At 47.1% G+C, this 21,846-nt stretch overlaps 1 protein-coding gene across 3 annotated transcripts in view; it reads left to right on the forward strand.

The window, feature by feature from the left end:
- The window catches only part of PIK3C3 (phosphatidylinositol 3-kinase catalytic subunit type 3), a 206,968-nt gene that overhangs the window by 94,437 nt on the left and 90,685 nt on the right, over window positions 1-21,846 (forward strand). For all 3 annotated transcript variants that reach the window (XM_068252072.1, XM_068252086.1, XM_068252078.1), the window contains 3 exons: window positions 190-254; window positions 5,068-5,152; window positions 9,627-9,701. In XM_068252072.1, the coding sequence (XP_068108173.1) occupies window positions 190-254; window positions 5,068-5,152; window positions 9,627-9,701 (225 nt within the window). The remainder of the gene's footprint in view (window positions 1-189; window positions 255-5,067; window positions 5,153-9,626; window positions 9,702-21,846) is intronic.

Here is a 21,846-nt window from a genome sequence, read left to right on the forward strand (position 1 = left end):
GCAATGAAGGAGGAAAAAAGACACGAAGTGGCGACGCAGCAGTGAGTGGATCGTGTAAAACTGCATCTGTATGTCTGGAAGTTTGCTGAGAAATACGGCAGACATGGTGACTTTAAGACTATATAGTATTATGTGGGAAATGTGTGCGTTGGAGTTCCCTTTTAACATGGCCTGTAATTTCTCTTGCAGGATTCATGCAGTTTATACAGTCTGTGCCGGTTGCAGAGGTCCTCGCCACTGAAGGCAGTATTCAGGTAGGTGTCGTGGGAGGAGCCTCTTTCCGCTGTTGGTCAATGTGATAAGTCATTTGAAGCAAAACCGATGCGCAAAAAAAAGTATGATGAATTTGATGTGTTGTATGGAACGGATAATGACAGTCTGTGCAATTCTCTGTTCAGTTTTAAAACCCCTCTGTCGTTTAAGCTATTAAAGGGATGTCCGAGCTGCAAAATAAAATGACATCTACTTATCCAGGGATTCCTCCAGCCCCTCGCTGCAGCTCCGCTCTCATCCGCTGGATCCCGGTCCCCTGACGGTGCAGAGGCCAACCTCGCCAGGTCGCCCTCTACTGCACCTGCGCAGTACACTCCACATCACATGCGAGTGATTGACAGCCACGCAATAGAGGATGACCTGGCGAGGTCGGCCTCTGCACCATCGGGACCAGGAACCAGCAAATGAGCGGAGCTGCAGCAAGGGACAGCGGCTGTTGGGGGCTGGAGGAAGTCCCGGGTAACTAAATATTTTATTTTGCAGCTTGGATATTCCCTTTAAACAAAGCAGAAATAATGGCCCTTTGCACTTTCCTGCAGTAAAACCTTATCACAAGCTGTCTCTCTCACGGTTTCTTAGCTGTTAAAGTGCTTCAGAAAACAGGACTGTACTCAGAGAAGCTTTTTTGCGTAGAGAACTGAAGTTTTTTTTTTTAACTCTTCCTGTACTGGTAAACATCCCCCCCCCCCCCTCCCCCCTTTGCTACTAATGTTCAGTTTCTTAGCTGTACCACACATTCTCTCATACGTTTATTTTCGCCTCAGGTTTGCTTTAAGTCATTTAGAGCACACTTAAAGGTAACCCCAGGTGAGAGGGATATGGAGACTGCCATATCTATTTCCTTGTAAACCATGCCTGTTGCCTGGCAGCCCTTTTAATCTGGCATAAGTAGTGCATGAGTCAAAACCCTGGAACAAGCATTTGGCTAATCCAGTAAAAACTTGAGTCAGCTGAGTCAGAGCCCGTGATCTGCATGCTTGTTTAGGGTCTATGGCTAAAAATAATACAGAAGCAGGGTCAGGAAGACTGCCAGGCGCTTGGTATGGTTTAAAAGGAAATGCATGGCAGCCTTATATTACCCCGGGTTCCCTTTAAGCATAAATGCATGAAGAGGACCAGGACCCCCTAAAGACCAGGCCATTTTTTACAAATTGGGCCACTGCAGCTTTAAGGCTTCGCTGCGCACAAGTAATTATTATTCCCCCCCCCCCCCCCCCTTTTCTCCCCACCAAGTGAGCTCTCTGTTGGTGGGCAGGGATCGCTCCCAGGATGTTTATTTTATTATGAATACTTGTATTTTTAAATTTGTGTTTTTTTTTTTTTGTTTGTTTGTTTTTTTTTCTCCCCCTCCTTCCCCTTGCCAGCCAATCACTGTGATTGTGCGGATCACCCCTGAGCCTGCCAAAGGGACAGCTGTGTGACACGGCTGTCCCCCTGGCAGGCTCAGGGGTGATCCGCGCTGTACAGAGCTGCCGTAGATTGTATCGCTGTACCCAGTAAATAGAAACTTCCTAACAGTCTCCTAGCGGTGATCGCCGAAGGGAGACTGAAGGCGTAGCGGGGCTCCATCATCCAAGCGGAGATGCGCACACATCAGCACATGCAATCTCCTGCAAAACACTCACCCAGGACTTTGCGCCGATCTGTGTTAGGCGGTCCTGGGAGAGCCACCGTATTCACGCCCATTGCCGTGACGCGGTCCTGTACAGATTATAGGAGAAGCAAACATATGAGGACAAGTTCCACCTATCTGTTCCGCCACTAGCCTGTAGCCTCCAGCATTTGTACAGGACTCAGACCCTAAACTGTTACCTGCGGAAAGAAGGCCCAATTCCAGCAGGAGACAGTAATTTGACGTGTGTAGCCTATAGCTGATTTCAATAGGCTGTGTTGCCCCGTCGGAATTTGAGTGTGGCAAAACGCTTGGAATCATCCGTAGTGGAAACTAGTTCTAAGGTTAATTTTAGAAAATTGAAATGCTGACAATATCGGCAAACAAAAATTGGCAGTGATAACCTTCTATTTTGGAACAAAGCTGCGGTCTGCAATATGGCTAGGTTGCATCATTAATCAGGTCCGGATTTCAATTTTCTAGTACAAGTTCACAAATGCATTAAAGCAGATCCAAGATGAAATGCTAACCAGTAACTAGTCTATATATCTTGTCTAAAGTTTAGATGGCTTACACAGCAAATCTAGCTGCAAACAGCTTCAACAGTATAGGATTATTTCTTCCTGTGATACGAGGGCAGCCGTGTTCTGTTTGTGATCATTACAAGCTGATCTGTATCTCCAGCCCTCAGCCTGTGAAAACTTCACTCCCCTCTTCTCCCTCCTCCCCTCTGCCTCTGAAATCTCTGGCTTGTAACCTCCTCCTCCTCCTCCTGCCCAGACTGAGCTCCCATAAGCCCTTGCTACATGGGTCTCAGAGTGCCTAGGCGCTGGAGGAGCTGTGGGCGAGGCTTGTTTAGTTTATAGGGAATTTGAGTATTAAAACAAAGTGTTTTGGCTTGGGGAATGCCCTATGAACTATATGAAAGGAACATAATTCTGCAAGGAGTAAAAGTTTATCTTGAATTTACTTTAAATGACATCTGACTTGCCTTGTAAAAAAAAAAAAAAAATCCCTTGCCTCAGTGGTGCGAAACCTATGGATGGTCCAGTCTTCCCAGATCCCTCTACAGCCCACCCTTCCAGCACTGGGGACGTCTATACCTATTCAATAAAAGTAAACTGAATAGGTTTCTTCTGGCCACGGACAAACTCATCCGGTCCTTACTTACACAAGCCTGTGAAATTATGAACTTGTCTCTCTTGCATGCCTTTTTTCTTCTGTGCACATCATTCTACTGGGCCTTACCACTTAACCCTTTTTTATTGCACACAGAAGTTTTAGAACATTTTTCTGAGGTTTTTATTTAGAAGATTTTATTCATGTTCCACCTTGCGAGCAGAGTCAGGGAAAATCTCCTCCAGTGGGGCACAGAGCAATAAAATCCTGAGATGTACTGTAGATGTCAGGTGAGCTATGCATAGCTCCGCTATTCCTAATCAGAATTAAAGCAGTATAAAACCCTGACATAATATTCAATAAAACCATGTTTTCCTACTTTTTATATGCCATACAGTTATTATATTTGCTTTTGTGCATAGGTATGATTATTCATTTAGAAATTATACATTCCCAAAGTACTTTTTTTTTTTTTTTTTTTTTTGCTCTGAAAGCTGACTTTGCATTTTATTCATAACTGCTTTATTTATCTTCTAACGTAAGCAGAAATGATTTCTGATGCTTTCTGATTGTCTCACTGTCTTCAGGAGAGCTTGTAGTGTCAGAAGCGGTTGTTTACTTTTCTCACTTGATACAATTAAACACAAGATAACATTATCTCTAGTTCGATTCCTCCAGCTTTCCCTGCAGGGGAGCTTCTAAGGCCTGTGTTTAACCCTTTGAATGCTGTTCTAGTAAAAAAAAAAAAAAAATGCTTGTTGCATATAATATGCTGTAAATAATCTATTAGAGCAAAGAAGAAATGCAGGGTTTTATTCCGCTTTAAGATTACAACTTGCTGACGCTGGGAGAGGGTCATTGCTTATAGCCAATGTGCTCTACTTCACTCGCGTTTGTATGTCGCTCCAATGCTTTCTCCTTCCAAGTTTTGAAGAAGGCATGAGAGTGACGTGGAGCAGGAATGCATGCAAGGTGGAGCACATCAGCTATAAGCCGGTGCTCCAGCAAGTTGTAACCATAATTCTGAGCGGCGGAGCTATGCGTAGCTACCACTAGTTTGCTGTGCCAGGCAACATCAGGAAGGAGGAGTGTAAGAAGCTGTTGGAAGTGCTAGGGACTGAAAGAAGAGGAGGAGCCAGTGAGGAAGGGGAGCGCAATCCCAGAGGTGTGGCAGGAACATCTGGGGGCTGTGACTCCCAAGAGTAGCGCTCATTCATGTGATGCGAATTCTGATCCTGGATTGTATTCAGTTTGGCAATGGGCAATTCCAAATCTATGTCAGCTGCATTTGATTGGTCCAATCCCAATCTGCATAGAATTTCCATTTAATCGAAAAAGTAAACCCCTTGTTGATCCGTTCTCGCTAGCAGCGTGGCTTCAGCAGATAGTAGGAACAATGTCAGAGCTCTGCCCAGGAGAGCGCAGTTGCTGGAAGCAGCTAAGAGACTATACAGAACCCTCAAGCTCTCCAGCCCTCTGATAACCAACATAGGCTTAAAGCGGACCTGAACTCAGAACTTCCTCTCTCCTCTAAAAGATGAGCAACAGCATCATAACCTTTATAGGAAAACATTTCTTTGCAGATTTACTGCAGGAGATCCATAAGCTGTAACAGTGTCTACTTCCTGCTTTCATGGAAGCAGACAGTGTTAACATCCTGTGTTAACATATTAGTGGTCTGTCGAATTTCTGTGCTGACACAGCTGAGATCAAATTACACCTGTGATTACTTGAAGATGAGGGGGTATTGGGCTCGTCTTTCTAAAAAACCCACAGGGTGCATTTGTCTCGGTTTTCCCTGTGTCCTGTGCAAGAGTTCAGGTCCACTTTAAAGGAAAATGTCCTAACCAAGGAGGTGGGAAGGAAACCTTTCTTTTATAGAAGTAGATTTATTTTTTTTGTAATTGTTGTAAATGTACACCAACAGATTATGTGTGTTTTTGTTTTTTCATGGAATTGGTTTTGCTTGTTGGTTATATTGATGGTGAACCTGTTTTTTCTTAACCATTGAATCCTAATGCCTACATGGTTGGTTGTCACATGACCCGGTGTTCTTTTCACAGAACTTCTTCAGGAAGCATGCTCCCAGTGACAAAGGACCATATGGAATAAGTGCGGAGGTGATGGACACTTATGTAAAAAGTTGTGGTAAGTTTATTTGCGCAGTATCCTGAGTTTTTCTGGAACTTGGGATTATCCTCTCCACTGATGACCAAAGCCTGATGGGACGGCACCACTTGGCGTGTTTATGGTCTGTGGCACACCTAGTGTGGTCCGTGGCTGGAGACGTGTACATGGCCATGAGCTTTTGTTCCTGGTTTTTAATGCAAGAAAGTTGGTGGCAGTAGTAGTGGTCTTCAGAATGTCTAATCTCCTTGGTACGTACTGTAAATACATTACCGGATGCAACCAGTGCTGACAGTTCCAGTGTGCTCCAGAGTCCACATAAGCTGGTTCCTGTTTTGACTGAACTGGCTCCAGGCACAGTTGATTTTCTATATCTGTGTAGACACTCTGTTGCATTTGCTCTCAGGAACTCAGACTGTCACCACTTCCTGTGTCACCGGCTGTCTGCTTATGGGCTGTAATTTTTTCAGTCTGTGGCCCTGTTCACACTTGCGTTTTGGCATGCAAACAGACCGGATCCGGATCGTATCAGGACCTGATCCGGATTGGAACCATACAGTTCCGATCCGGATCCGGTCCGTTTGCATCAGGACTGCTTCAGGCTGCCATCCGGATCTGTGGGGAAAAAACAAAAAAAACAAAATACTTTAAAATTTGTTGGGGTCTGCAGAAGGTGCACCTGTAGAATCTGGTCCTCCGCTGTAGGCCTCACCTCCACCTCCCGAAATACTGCCAAACAGCTCCAGCACGTGTGTCACTGCTGCTCCACTCCAGACATGCTGGGCCCATGTGTCCCCATCCAAAATGGCCGCTATGATACGCATAGGAAGTGGGGTAGAACGTCAGGTGTTTGTAGCCAGTGTGTTCTGTGCTTTCCGTTCCCCATAGGTTTCTATATCCTGATGGTGCAGTCAGGCTCCGGTCCAGGTGCGTGGGCCGGATGATCCGGACCGAAAAATAGCGCATGTTGGAAAAGTGTCCGGAGTCTGGCTCTGATCCGGCTCCGTTCTGTACGGAACGGACGCATGTGAACGTCCGCATAGACTTTGCATTGCTATGCGGAACGTACGTTCCGTTTGTACAGTATACGGTCCGGATCCGATCAGGCGAATACGGACAGCGAACGCTAATGTGAACAGGGCCTGTGCCCTGCCTCCTATTATTATTATTATTTTTATTATTATTTTTTATTTTTTTTTAAACTGAACAGCTGTGTAAGGCCCAGTTCACACTTGCGTTTCTGTAAAGATCGGACCGGATGACCGGACCCGGATCGGAACCGTACGGTTCCGATCTGGATCCGATCCGTTTGCATACGTATTGATACGGCTGCGATCCGGATCCGTTTGGTAAAAGATAACAAACTATATAAATATTGTTGGGGTCTGGGAGGTCAGCAGAAGGTGCACCTGTGGAATCAGGTCCTCCGCTGTGTAGGGCCTCACCTCCACCTCCAACATACTGCCAAACAGCTCCAGCACAAAGTCACTGCTGCTCCACTCCAGAAAACGCATAGGAAGTGGGGTAGAACGTCATGTTTTTATAGCCAGTGTGTTCTGTGCCTTCCGTTTCCCATTGGTTTCTATATCCGGATGGTGCAGTCAGGCTCCGGTCCGGGTGCGTCGGCCGGATGATCCGGACCCAAAAATAGAGCATGTTGGAAAAGCGTCCGGAGTCCGGATCCGATCCGGCTCCGTTCCGTACGGAATGAACGGGTTTGAACGTCCCCATAGACTTTGCATTGCTATGCGGCACGTACGTTCCGTTTGTACAGTATACAGTCCGGATCCGATCAGGCGAATCCGGACAGCGACCGCTAATGTAAACCGGGCCTAAGGGAGGTTGATGAATTGTTTGGGCTGTTGGAGGGGGGAGGTTGGACTTCGGCAAGCATTTAATGGGACTCAGAGCACCTCTCATGGGCAAGCCTTTAAGAATCCGACCAGTATTGCAAATTACTTAAAGATGCATACCATTCTGTAGTTTGTGATCTCCTCTTTCGTTGATGCCTGAATCGCCGCTCTACACCAAATAGTGTTCGTTCGATTTCAATTTAAAAATTGCGGCTGCCATCTTGGCTATGTTATAACTCCCGGGTCACCCCTGTCTTCTCTGTTGGAGAAGTGCATCACTGAATGAAGCAGGAAGAGGAAGTGACACGCATGGCCATTGCAAGAGGCTCCACCAGAGGGGTCATAGCCCGACTTTGTTGGAAGTCGTCTTTCTTAAAGGCATGCCCATGAGAGGTGCTCGGAGTCCCTTTAATTCCACTCAGGGGGCTTTACTCTTCATTTTCATGTTTTCCCTTTTTAATGACTGGGGCAGCCTGAATTTGATGCAGCAATCGGTTTATTAAAAAGTTTAAACAATGGTGTGAAGTACCTAGGTAGTATTATGTTTTTCTATTTAAAATCTTGTGGGTGCAATATGATTAAAGGTGTTGTGTTTTGTTAGTTTTGGTCCTTTTTGTATAAAAATCTCCACACTTTAAAGTGGACCTGAACTTAGAACGTCCTCTCTTCTCGATAAGATACACGACGGCTTAATAGCCTTTTAAACAAAAACCGTGTATTTGTTACAGCTGATGCAAATCCTAAAATCTGCAGTTTCTACTTCCTGATTCAAGGGAGCAGACATATTATTTGCATCCTGTGCTTTCACATGGGTTTATCTGCCATAGACAGTCATGTGACACGAGGGAGGGATCAAATTACAACTTGTGATTAGACACAAATAAGGGGGAATTAGAAACTAAACTCTCTAAATGCACTACGTTTTCCTTTTGTCCTGTGCAAGAGTTCAGGTCCACTTTAAGGATAAATAAAATAAAGGTAGGCGACTTGTGCTTCGCCTGTGGGTTTAGAGAGGTGTGTATAGAGGAGGCGGAGCTTAGTGGGACACATGAGCATAGTGGTATAATGGTGCTCAGATATGTATAGAGGTGGCGGAGCTTGGCGGATACATGAGCAGTCTAGTGGTGCCCAGGCATGGATAGAGGAGGTGGAGCTTAGTGGGACACATGAGCATAGCAGTATAGTGGTGCTCAGGTATGTATAGCGGAGGCGGAGCTTGGCGGATACATGAGCGGAGCAGTGTAGTGGTGCTCAGGCATGTATAGAGGTGGAGCTTAGTGGGACACATGAGCATAGTGGTATAATGGTGCTCAGGTATGTATAGAGGAGGCGGAGCTTAGCAGATACATGAGCGGAGCAGTGTAGTGGTGCTCAGGCATGTATAGAGGTGGAGCTTAGTGGGACACATGAGCATAGTGGTATAATGGTGCTCAGATATGTATAGAGGTGGTGGAGCTTAGCGGATACATGAGCAGTCTAGTGGTGCCCAGGCATGGATAGAGGAGGTGGAGCTTAGCAGGACACATGAGCATAGCAGTATAGTGGTGCTCAGGTATGTATAGAGGTGGCGGAGCTTGGCGGATACATGAGCGGAGCAGTGTAGTGGTGCTCAGGCATGTATAGAGGTGGAGCTTAGTGGGACACATGAGCATAGTGGTATAATGGTGCTCAGATATGTATAGAGGTGGTGGAGCTTAGCGGATACATGAGCAGTCTAGTGGTGCCCAGGCATGGATAGAGGAGGCGGAGCTTAGTGGGACACATGAGCATAGCAGTATAGTGGTGCTCAGGTATGTATAGCGGAGGCGGAGCTTGGCGGATACATGAGCGGAGCAGTGTAGTGGTGCTCAGGCATGTATAGAGGTGGAGCTTAGTGGGACACATGAGCATAGTGGTATAATGGTGCTCAGGTATGTATAGAGGAGGCGGAGCTTAGCAGATACATGAGCGGAGCAGTGTAGTGGTGCTCAAGCATGTATAGAGGTGGAGCTTAGTGGGACACATGAGCATAGTGGTATAATGGTGCTCAGGTATGTATAGAGGAGGCGGAGCTTAGCAGATACATGAGCGGAGCAGTGTAGTGGTGCTCAGGCATGTATAGAGGTGGAGCTTAGTGGGACACATGAGCATAGTGGTATAATGGTGCTCAGATATGTATAGAGGTGGTGGAGCTTAGCGGATACATGAGCAGTCTAGTGGTGCCCAGGCATGGATAGAGGAGGCGGAGCTTAGTGGGACACATGAGCATAGCAGTATAGTGGTGCTCAGGTATGTATAGCGGAGGCGGAGCTTGGCGGATACATGAGCGGAGCAGTGTAGTGGTGCTCAGGCATGTATAGAGGTGGAGCTTAGTGGGACACATGAGCATAGTGGTATAATGGTGCTCAGGTATGTATAGAGGAGGCGGAGCTTAGCAGATGAGCGGAGCAGTATATGTATAGAGGAGGCGGAGCTTAGCGGATACATGAGCGGTGTAGTATAATGGTGCTCAGGTATGTATAGTGGAGGTGGAGCTTAGCAGGACACCTGAGCGGAGCAGTATAATGGTGTTCAGGGGCTGGCTCTGCATTCTCCCTCCTGTCTCATCTGAAGCATGTTAGAGATGCCGCCATTGTCTCATTATACTCTGTTGTTCCTTGCAGCGGGATACTGCGTCATTACGTACATCCTCGGAGTGGGAGACCGCCATCTGGACAACCTCTTGTTAACCAAAACAGGTGTGCAAAATGATCTATCATCTCTGTATCTATATCACTGCTGTGTGGATTTGCGTCTTAAAGTGAACCTGAAGTGGACAATAAAGCCTCTGGATTCCATGGAGCGTTCTCGGGCCTCTCTCCAGCCCCTCGTTCCACAACGGTCAGTGGCATGAGTGCTTCCAACACCCTCCGAGGCGTCCTGAAGGTGCATGAATAGAACAGAGGACAGCGGTGGAACGAGGGGACATAAAGAGGATCGGGAAGGCTCTATAGGATTCAGACCTTTCCTCTACAAAGGTGTGTTTTTGTTTTTTTTGTTTTTTTCTTTAATTGCCTGTTTCAGCTACATTTTGAAGTGTACCTGAAGACAAAATTTGAGGCAAAAAGTGAGATACTTGCTTGGGTGGAGGGAAGCCTGGGGAAATGCAGTATGTGTAATCTGTGGGGAAACACTGCCACATTCTCTGTATTTAATAAGAAACGCTGCAAATTGTCTTTAATGAGAAACTCTGTGCATTATGTGTTTCTTGGTGAAATACTGCCACATTATGTGCATTTTGGGGTAATACTGCCACAATGGGCTCGATTCACAAAACTTCCCATACAGGACTTACCCAATTAACCACTTAGCAACTTCTACCACGCTTTTTCTAAGTCCTTGTTTATAAACCCCTGTAAACACTTGGCTCTGTTTTCTATTTTTAGAAAACTGAGCTAGTATAGCACCATCTTGTGGCCAAAAAGTAAAACTTCTTAAAATACACCATTATACACTTAAAAGTAAAAATTATGAAAAAGCATTTACATTTTTGTATAGTAACTCCTTTACCCCCAAACCCAAAATAAAATATTATCGCCATACATTGTACTAGGGACACAATTTAAACGTTGTAATAACCACGACAAATGCCTGTCTTATCTACAATAGCATATTTTATTTTTAAACTATAATGGCGGAAAGCTGAGAGATTTTTTATTTTTTTCCATTTTTTTTTCTTCTTCCCTGTCAAATGCATATAAAATAATATAATTCTTAGCATAAACTACTGCCCAAAGAAAGCCTAGTTTGTCCCACAAAAAAATATATAGATCATTTCAGTGTGATAATTAGCGATAAAGTTATTACCGAATAAAGGGGAAGCGCTTTTAAAGGGGGAAAAAACCTGTGGTAGAGAAGTGGTGAATAAAAATAACTTCAGCATTTACAAGCAAAAGAATTGCTCAAAGGAAGTTGTTCCTGATTAACTTCATTTTCAATATTGCTTTTCTTACCGTAGTTAGATTATATTTTTTGCTCTTTGGGAGCTTAATAATGTAATATACATAAGGTGAAAACAGGTGAGGCCTTGTGAATCCTGCCCAAAATGTGTATTTTGAGGGTTAACTCTGCCATAATGTGTGTTTTGTGGGGTAACTGCTACAATATGTGCATTTTTGTAGAGAAAACGTTGCCACATTATGTGTATTTTGGGGGAAACTTGTATTATGTTTTGCTTTCTGAGCGTGCTGTCCCTAGGCCTCTGTTTGGTGCAAAGAGGTCTGGCTGCTGCCATTTGCTGTTTGTGGCAAGGAAGTTTCATCACAAGTTAAGGTAACCATTTGGTTACGGTTTTTGTTTAAAAAATGTTTTAAATTGTTGTCACTCAGCTACTGTATATTCTGGCGTATGACTACTTTTTAACCCAGGAAAATCTTTTCAAAAGTCGGGGGTCGTCTTATAGGGCGGGTGCTGAAAGTTCCGGACCGGAGAAGTGCGAGATCTAAGAGGCAGAGAAGGAGGTAATAGGATACAAGGGTGGGCCACACAGGTGAAAGAGGTGTGTTTGCGCTACCACTCTGATAGTTTTGGAGACAGGGACAGCTGACCAATCAAAGTAGGCTTTGTATTCAACAACCAGCCAATCGCCGGTAAGGTACATCGATTGCTGTGATTGGCTGGTTGCTGAATGCCATATACAGTACAGCACCAGTATCTGCACCTGTTTATACAGTATTGCACCAGTACACACAAAGTATACAAATGTCCCAAGACTCAAGAGGGGCGTAGTCTTATAGGGTGAGTATATCCCAAATGTATATTTTAACTGGAAAAGTGGGTGTTAATCTTATACGCCAGAATATAAGGTAATCTTTTTCTTCCATGAGTATGCACAATACAGCCCTCATGTAGCTTAGTACAGGGAATGGTGCGTTATACCAGACTCTTCTTCTTCTTTTTTTTTTTTTTTTTTTTTTTTTAAATACTGGTGTAACGCACTGTGCACTGACCAACGTGACACCTTATTGCGCATATACATGGTAGACAAACCTATAGCTAAGCATGTGTTTTTTTTTTTTTTCTTTTTTTCTCCCTCTTTATCCTGCTGTTCACTTGCTGTCTGATGTCTGGCTGCTGCCATTTGCTGTTGGTGGTGGGGTGTGGGGTGTGTGTGTGTGTGTGTGGGGGGGGGGGGGGGGGGGGCGTTGTCCAATCACCTTTATGATCACTTTGCCTGTGTTTTGGTCCATTAGTTAGCTCCACCCACATTCTGTCATGGCCACACCTATTTTTTGCCGTATCGGACCCACTTCTATTCTATTCCGGCCCCTCCTTCAAACTTGAGAACTCCGTATGGTGCTTGAGTCAAGAAGTTTGCCCACCCCTATATTACAGTGTAGTACCATGTACTTGATGACCAATCAGGAGAGATGGCAAAGGAGCTCTGCTAATACTGAAAGAGAAGGGGGCCAGAAGAAAAGGAGGCACAGGATGACAGCAGGAGGCACGGAAGGGACACAGAAGAGAAGCGGGCACTGAAGGACAGGAGGCACAGGGTGATATGACTAGGCTTAGGTGGGTCGCGGGGGGGGGGGGGGGCACAGTAGGGTGACACTGAGGCACAGAGGTGGCACAATATTCTGACTTGCATACAAAATCAACTTAGTGTATCTAAAATGGTGGTAGGGGGATATACATGCCTGGGGCTTCCTTCAGGCCGATCCCTCCCACACAGTCGTCCTCCGCCTTCTGAATCCGCGGGTCGATGCACATTATGTTCACCAGCCGGCACATACTGGCTACGGTCACATAGCCGGCCCACGCAGGTGCAGTACGCCCCAACTGGCGAAGGTAACGGGGCATCTACTGGTGGATCCAGGAGGCAGAGGGAGTGATTGGGCTGGAGGAAGCCCCAAGGTATGTATAGAACGTTTTTTCTTTCCTTATATCTCAGGTTTACTTTAAGAACAAACCTACCGCCCCATCTCATTCATTAATGGGGGACTGCGTGTGCTTTTTTTTTTTCTAACGTATACTTCTCTATAGAGGCAGAGGAGACGGCTGTAAATGTGAGACTTGCTCATTCACTTAGCCTGTAATGGATCCATTACACAGTGCAATACACAGAGCCTTCTGATGGCATCCTTCCATTGTCCTGTACATTATACTGCTCCATACACACAGCAGACTGCAATCCAATTACTGCCTCCCTACGCTGAGACTGCTGTCTGCCATCCACTGCCTATGGGGAGCTGCTGCTCTATATCACACAAGCAGATGGACCAGGCTTGTTGCTGGGTAGAAATGGTCTTCGCTGCAGTACTCTACGCAGGCCAGCAGAGGGCACTGCAAACCCACCGTATCCACCTGCAGGATATGGAAATATGCTTTTTGTTTTTTCCTGTTGGAGAATATGGAGAGAGGTTTTGTTTGTTAATTTGCTTGTTTAGCCTCCAACAAATTTGCAGCATAAATTGAGTCCGTGGATAGATAATCGAATTAAACAGAAAAACATTAGGATTGAAAATGCCCTCTGCACAGATGTCACGCATGGGTGCTGTCCTGTGTATGTGGATTGCGTTCGCTCTGCCACTGGCTTTGCCCAATGAACTACCTAGTGTTCATGTCTGGCTGTTGCCATTCCTGCCCTTCCCCCAATCGCTGGCATCCGACTTGTTGCCAGGCAGAAGCTTAAAGCGGCACTCCAACCAGACAGCTAAGTGTAATATTTATATAGTACCAACATCTTACACGCTTTACATAATACGAAACAAATAGTGGGGAGTATAGATACAAGAGGCATTCAAAACTCTGTACAATCAGGACATCCAGCAATACAGACATAGCTTATGTGTGGTTTGAGACCTTACCGACACTGGTACATGTTCATATGATAACTTACAGCCGCATAAGAAACAATAGGAGGCCCTTGCGACCTTACAGTCGAGACGGTAATGGGGTGGAGACATTAGGGGGGAGACGCAGGAGTTTGCAGATGAGGTAGTGAACCTCCAGTGCTACCTATAGCAAATTATAGGCTTGTCTGAACAGGTGCGTTTTGAGAGTATGTTTGAAGGTTTTCCAGGCTCGGAGCATGACTGACAGCTGTGGGAGAGCATTCCAATAGAGAAATGAGGCTTGTGAGAAGTCCTGGATGAGGGAGTGAAAAGGAGGTGTTTAGGCCAGAGGACAAGAGGGTCTCCTGGAAGGAGTGAAGGTTCCGGGTGGGATGGTAACTGGAGATTGAGGAAATGTAGGGCTTTGTTAGTTAGGAGTGGAACTGGACAAGTTGTAATAGGTAGACAGTGGATAGATTGGCGGAGAGGGGCTGCATCAGAGGAGCGGGAGGAGAGGTGGGTGAGGCAGGCAGCAGAGGTCAGTAGGAATTGGCAGAACGGCCGCATCAGAGGAGTGGGAGGAAAGGTGGATGAGGCAGGCAGCAATAAGAAAACGTAGTACTGAACAGGAACTGAGTGGCTGGGCTATAGGGGAATATGGAAGTAACGCCTTTTCCAAAAATCTATACATGTTTGTAAATCCTGTATGACCTTACCAGAGGCAAATCCTTCTATGCAGCCATCCTAGAATGGCAGGGCTGAGTGCAGAGAGGGGTGTGTGTGGTGTGTGTTTTCTGCTATACACTAGCTTGACTTACCTGGGGTGGGGGTGAGTATTGTGACCTGAACAAGTAAAAAACAAGCTTTTCCTTTTAATAGAAAAAAAAATTACAATTAAAAAAAAAACAAGTTACCTAAGGGTCTGAACTTTTTTTTTTTTTTTTTTTCTGGTACAAGTTGTGAAGAAGCTTTCTTCTAATTGGTCTCGAAGGTCAGAGAGATCCTATTAATTCTAAACTTTATGCTATTTTTTTTTGTATATTTAAGCAGGGTGGACAACATAGCTTTAGGTCATGTGATCAGATTTTTAAGGCAGCATTTTTAGTTCTAGAAGCCTCATGTCTTAAAAGACAAGGGTAGCCTTTACCTGGTTACTAAACTATTAGATGCCCTTTTTAGATGTTTATGGACATAGTGTTTTGTTTTTTAAAGTTAAGGTGTGTTTTAACCTTTTAGCAGCCAAATAAAGTAAAACTATTTGGCTGCAGGGCTGAATTTCTCCTGCTGCTGGGTAAGTGTGCCTTCCCCAGCCTGGCAGGATAGCAGGGTGTGTAGAGTGGGCAGCAGGGAGTATTTATAGTTACCTGTCCAGGTAGCTGGATTAGCTTTTCTGGTTTTCCACTGCGGTGTTGATGTAACCCTGACAGGTCATCTAGGTTCTGATCACATGATATGACGTGACAGATCATATCTGTGTTACATCACCCCTCTTCCACCACTGGGTGGCACTGTAAGGGCCGGTTCACACTTGTTTTAAAAACTTATCCATAGGATACGTTTTTAAAACAACACAGGAAGCGGATCCTATGTTAAAAGTAGAACTCGCTTCCACTTGTGCAGCAACAAGTATTGCTCACGGCTCTGTGTTGCACGGAAAGAAAATGTTGCGGAGAGTCCGAATTTGACACTTCATCCCAGACTGGATGGGAGAACGTGTCCAATGCAAGCCTATGCGAACTGACACTGTGCGCTCTCACTAGGCTAGTCGCCCATTTTCGTCACATCCATGACGTCATACTCGCGCATCCCGTTGTCCATCGCCGCCGCTCTGTCCTTCTAAACAGCCTGGAGGCCGACGGGAAGCACAGGTATTCTCCATTGAGCTGCAACAGACCAATGGGAATCCTCCGCAACAGAGAGAATTCTCATTGGTTCAAGTTGAACCAATGAAAATTCTCCCTATTGCTAGGCAGAATTGGTCTGTTGCAGCCTATGGAGAGCCATGCTTCTGCTGGCCTCTAGGCTGTGGAAGGAACGGTGGTGCAGAGGTGAGCAGCGATGCGTACATATCGACGCATGCGTGAGCCTGCCATCCAGATCAGATCAATGTCAAACATCAGTTTTTCAGAAACACTGATCCGCTTGACACTGATCAGATCTGGAACGGCTGTAGTGTGGATTGAGCCCAATGCTGACATGGTCTTCGGGGTCCTGGTCACATGTCCTATCATGTGACTGGATGTGATCGGGACCCAGATGACCTGCCGGAAGCTCAGCCGCCGGTGGAGGAGAAGAAGCCGTCGGGAACAGGTAACAGTAACTGCTCTCTGCACTAGGTAGCCAAATGAGATTTGCAGACAAAGGTTTATTTTGCACAGAAGTCTTCAAACGAAAAATGTTTGAAGCTGATGGTGGATTAAATGCAGAGGCAACTGTGGGCACAGCGGGCAAGGGGAAAAAAAAGAACCCTGTGAATTCTTCCTGTTGTGTGCAGAGTGTTGGCATCACTCGCAGGAAGCAGGATGCCAGGTCCCCTGCAAGGAAAGCACAGGCTGCAGGAATCTGCTATAGGAGGCAAGTATGATGTGGAACCTCTGCTGGTTTATGAGCCAGATACTTGTTTGAGGAATGCATTCATTTCCGTGTATCCAGTGCTCCGCCTGCTGTGTTGCTGGTAGCTCTGCTGCAGAATGATCTCTCCGATAAGCTGGATGAATGGGCGAGGAGTGTTCCTTCCCCTTCCAATGTTCATCTGACACATTACTGGAAATTACATTTGGCTCAGTAACTCCCTTTCATTGCTGAAAAACAGCAACAGAGAATGAATATGTAGCCTATAATCAGACGTCTGGCTCTCCCCCCATTACAAATGATTGCTCAATGTCTGCTAATTGTATAGCGGATCCCTCCCCGACTCTGCCCTCTGATTTTCCAGCAACAGACGCACATGGTACGCAGCCAGCAGTGTGTGTGCCAGAACATTGCTGTGGAAAACCCTGGTGCCTTGTCTGAGCCCCTGCACTGTATAACCAAGGACAGTGATCTGCAAACTTTACTCTCCAGCTGTTAAAGCAGTAGGATCAGCCATACTATGCCAGGGAAAAAACACATATATAAGTAGATAAATACTTGACCTACTTACATAACACATGTATTATACTGTCAACGTTTTGATTTCAGTGAATGTTATATAGTAAATGATGAGAATTCTGTTCCTGGTGGGGGCCATGTCTTTTGCCCACAGTTAAGGCTAACTCGTGATGTCATTTCTGCCCTTTACTTTTTTTTCTTGTTTTCTCCCATCGCTGAGTCGCCTCAGCCTTGCTTGTAAACACAAGTGAATAGGGGATCAGGTTTCAGATAAGCAGCTGGCAGGGAAATAAAGGGAAGAGGAGGAATCGATTATAGATGAAAAGAACCCCCAGCAGGCAATTCTTTGGCACGACTACTAAAGGGCCAGTGTTCCTTAAGTATGTGATAACTCCAAATCATGACAGCAGTAAAAGTTTTGAATGCAGGATTAGCATCTTTATCACTTAACCACTTCACCCCCCCCCCCCCCCCCCCCCCAGTGCTAAATTTCTCCGTCCCTCTGCGCACCGCTTCACCCCCAGGGACGGAGAAAGGCGCACTTGTTTGTTTACTGGCTGGGAGTGGGGGGGGGAACTCTCGCGCACACTCCAGCCAGCCCGCACAGCAGGTGACTAATTGGACGTTAGGAACAAGCGTTCCTAAATCCAATTAGCCTCGCCGATTGCGAGTAGAATGAAGACTGCTTCAAACAGAAGCCGTCTTCATTCAAAACAATGTAACCTAAACAAACGTGCAGCGCGCGATCGTGCACCCCCGCGACCCGTGCGCGCACACACCCCGGCTCTGCAGTACAATGATTGGTTATGGGGACTCCAGTCCCCAATAACCAATCATAGTACATAAATACTGTAATGGAAGCAGCGCTGAAAGGTAAAAATCGCGCTGCTGTTTCAGGGGTAAAACCCCTCAGTTGTGAAATGGCTAATACACTCAGACCAGTTGCTGTTGAAATTTGATTTTTATGGTGACTATACCGCTTTAAGGAACTACAAGTCCCACAATGCATTGCAGGAATCTGACAGCCACAGTCATGATTCATAAAGGTAAATGCAGTGTGGGACTTGTAGTTCCTCAACAGCTGGAGAGCCAAGTTTGCAGATCACTGGCCTAGGAGAGAATACACAAGGATTAGACTATCATTTTTGCGACCATGCAGCTCTTATGCTGGGAATACACTAGCGGATTCTGAGCCATTTAGATGGCTCGATGGATAATTTCCGACAGGTCCGATCTCGCGCCCGATCGTTTCCCCGCTCGATTCTGCATGGAAGACGATGGGAACAGATAAGAAAAACGAGCGGAAGATAAGAGAATCGCCCGAGCGGCAAAATCGACCCGTGTATTCCCAGCATAAAGGGAACCCAAGGTGAGAGAGAGATGGAGGCGGAAATGTTTTTCCTTTTAAATAATGCACATTGCCTGGCAGTTCTGCTGATTCTCAGCCTTTAATACTTTAAACCATAGACCCTGAACAAGCATGCAGATCAGATTTCTGACAAATTTTATTTTAGTATTTGTATAGCGCCGACCTGTACAGAGATCTTGTCACTAACTGTCCCTCAGAGGGGCTCACAATCTAATCCCTGCCATAGTCGTATGTCTATGTATGTGTCGTGTAGTGTGTGTATCATAGTCTAAGGGCCAATTTAGCAGAAAGCCATTAACTTATCTGTATGTTTTTGGGATGTGGGAGGAATCCAGAGTGCCTGGAGGAAACCCACACACAAGAACGTACAAACTCCTTGCAGATCTTGACCTGACTGGGATTCACACTGGGGACCCAGCGCTGCAAGGCAAGAGCACTAACCACTACATCACCCTGCTGCCCATGAGGAGATAAGCTTCATGCTTGTTTCAGGTGTGTTATGCAGACCCTACTGACCAGAAAGATCAGCAGTACTGTCGGGCAACCGGTATTGTTCAAAAGGAAATAAATATGGCTGCTTTCGCCACCTTCCCCTTTCATAGCAGAACGAGGCGGCTAGCAATGCGTCTGTACAGCACTTGTGGGTATCGGTTCTCATGCGTGGTTGTCCAGTAAGTATGATTATCTTTGTGTTGACACCAACTGAGATACAAGATGAGGTTTAAAGTGCGGTTTCATGAACACACTGTAATTGTGAATGTTGTGCTCTGCCGACTTCAGGACAATATTACTCATGATGAGCTTGGCAGCAAAGTATATTTGTAAATTAATAGTTGGCAATGAGGCTGCCGATGTGTTCTTTGCTCCCCCGGGGCAGGGGGGGGGACCTGTTCTCTTTGCTCCCCCGGGGCAGGGGGGGACCTGTTCTCTTTGCTCCCCCGGGGCAGGGGGGGGGGGCCTGTTCTCTTTGCTCCCCCGGGGCAGGGGGGGGGACCTGTTCTCTTTGCTCCCCCGGGGCAGGGGGGGGAACCTGTTCTCTTTGCTCCCCCGGGGCAGGGGGGGACCTGTTCTCTTTGCTCCCCCGGGGCAGGGGGGGGGGACCTGTTCTCTTTGCTCCCCCGGGGCAGGGGGGGGGGACCTGTTCTCTTTGCTCCCCCGGGGCAGGGGGGGGGGGACCTGTTCTCTTTGCTCCCCCGGGGCAGGGGGGGGGGGACCTGTTCTCTTTGCTCCCCCGGGGCAGGGGGGGGGGGACCTGTTCTCTTTGCTCCCCCGGGGCAGGGGGGGGGACCTGTTCTCTTTGCTCCCCCGGGGCAGGGGGGGGACCTGTTCTCTTTGCTCCCCCGGGGCAGGGGGGGACCTGTTCTCTTTGCTCCCCCGGGGCAGGGGGGGGGGGACCTGTTCTCTTTGCTCCCCCGGGGCAGGCGGGGGGACCTGTTCTCTTTGCTCCCCCGGGGCAGGGGGGGGACCTGTTCTCTTTGCTCCCCCGGGGCAGGGGGGGACCTGTTCTCTTTGCTCCCCCGGGGCAGGGGGGGGACCTGTTCTCTTTGCTCCCCCGGGGCAGGGGGGGGACCTGTTCTCTTTGCTCCCCCGGGGCAGGGGGGGGACCTGTTCTCTTTGCTCCCCCGGGGCAGGGGGGGGACCTGTTCTCTTTGCTCCCCCGGGGCAGGGGGGGGGCCTGTTCTCTTTGCTCCCCCGGGGCAGGGGGGAGCCTGTTCTCTTTGCTCCCCGGTGCAGGGGGGGGCGTGTTTGCTTTGCTCCCCGGTGCAGGGGGACCATAAGGGAGCTGGGCTCTGAACAGTGTAATCTAGGGCATTGCTAAGGAGTCACTGACTACACAGGAGAGCCAGACAATAGGGAGCGCACTGTAAATACTGCTGCAGACCTGTGCATGTAGCTGGCTACATGTGTAGCTACAGTTGGGCTGTTCTTGGGGCACTGCAGCGCCTCAACCAAGTTTACTTGTTCATTTTATTATGTTGTGTTGAACAAGGATGGCGGTACACAAGCCCAGCATTCCTCAAGGTGGACTGGCTGCAGCAATCAGGCGAGGAAAGTCCATATGGCGGTGTTGGTATATGTCAGCGTGATGTATATTTGGGTATCGGCCAACAAGGCCTGGCTTTATACGGTTTCCCTCACCTGCCAGCCCCCACCCCCCGGAGTCAGCGGCACATAAAGGTAATGTATAGTGCAGGGGGGGTAGGCAGCATCGGGCCAGCGAGGCGTTGGGTGCGTCGTCACAATGCCGATTCTGGATCGGGAATAGGCCTGCATTTGATTATAGAGAGATTTGTCTCTTGGTTGAATCGGCCCATCATCGCTAGATATATGGGTACCGCTACCTTAACTTCCATGATAACGGTCGTCCAAAGCTGAGTGTTGCTAATATAAGCAACTCTTGTTCCAAAACGCTACATCACTGTTGAGGGTGTCTCTAATTTTTTGGCCCCTCAGTGTATGTCGGCCCCGTTGGAAAGGTAAGGCATTAGTGCCTGGCGCTGAACACTCGCAGGCTCTTGCTGAGCGCAGCATGTAATCAGGAGCAGTTCAGTAGGTGTTGTGTTTGGACAGAGAATCTTTACTACTGACACACACATTATCATCTCAATAGCTGATCCAGCAAACTCAACATCACAATTACTAATTGATTTGTTTACATTAACCGCTCTAGTGGTCATGGACATTGTGAAGAGCTCTCGGAGCCTGTATGAGATCTGCAAACACAGGCGTGCTTGTGAACCGCCGCTCCGATCGCTGCACAGTGCTGGCCGTAGTCTACAGCCAGGGAAATCCGAGCGGTGAGCAGGCTACATCACCCCTGTAAGGGCTCATTCACACCAGAAATCGCTAAACGCAATCGCAAATGCTGAACGATCTTCTGAAGTTTTCCAGCGTTTTTCCTACTGTACAGAAAGCATTTTTTCAACAATTAGAGCTTATTGAACTAGAAATCCAAAAACGCTGCCTGTCTTCCATAAACAGGAAATGACATCTGCACAGGAAAATGAGGTGTTTTGTGGATAAACTGCAAGGTTTGATGGGTAAAATCGCTGGAAAAAACTCTGAACAGGCAAGCACTTCCAGAGCGATTTACTAGCGCTGCTATACTTAACATTAAAACGCCATGGCGACGATCGGACTGACGTCATTGACGTCAGAGGGATTCCCGATCCACCCCTCAGCGCTGCCTGGCACCGATTGGCCAGGCTGTGCAAGGGGTCTGGAGGGGGGGGGGTGCGGCGCGGTGGGTAGCGGCAGATCGGTGGCGATCGGATTTTACACGCAGCTAGCAAAGTGCTAGCTTCATGTAACAAAAAAAAATTTATGCAAATCGGCCCAGCAGGGCCAGAGCAATCCTCCACGGTGGGTTACCCCGAGCTGAGCTCGGGATAACCGGCAAGGAGGTTAAAAAGATAAGCAGCAACAACATAATAACCTTTTAGGGCTTGTTCATACTATTGGATTGATTCACTAAACCATAACTCGTATCACGTCCATTTTCGTGCGCACTTCCGTGCAAAAATGTACTATTGCGAGCGATAATTTCCGATCGCGCACAAACGTGAAAATGTGTGCGAAATGAGTGATCACGGTTTAGTGATTTAAAAA

This window comes from Hyperolius riggenbachi, chromosome 1 (genome assembly GCF_040937935.1).
Source record: "Hyperolius riggenbachi isolate aHypRig1 chromosome 1, aHypRig1.pri, whole genome shotgun sequence".
Classification (NCBI taxonomy): domain Eukaryota; kingdom Metazoa; phylum Chordata; class Amphibia; order Anura; family Hyperoliidae; genus Hyperolius; species Hyperolius riggenbachi.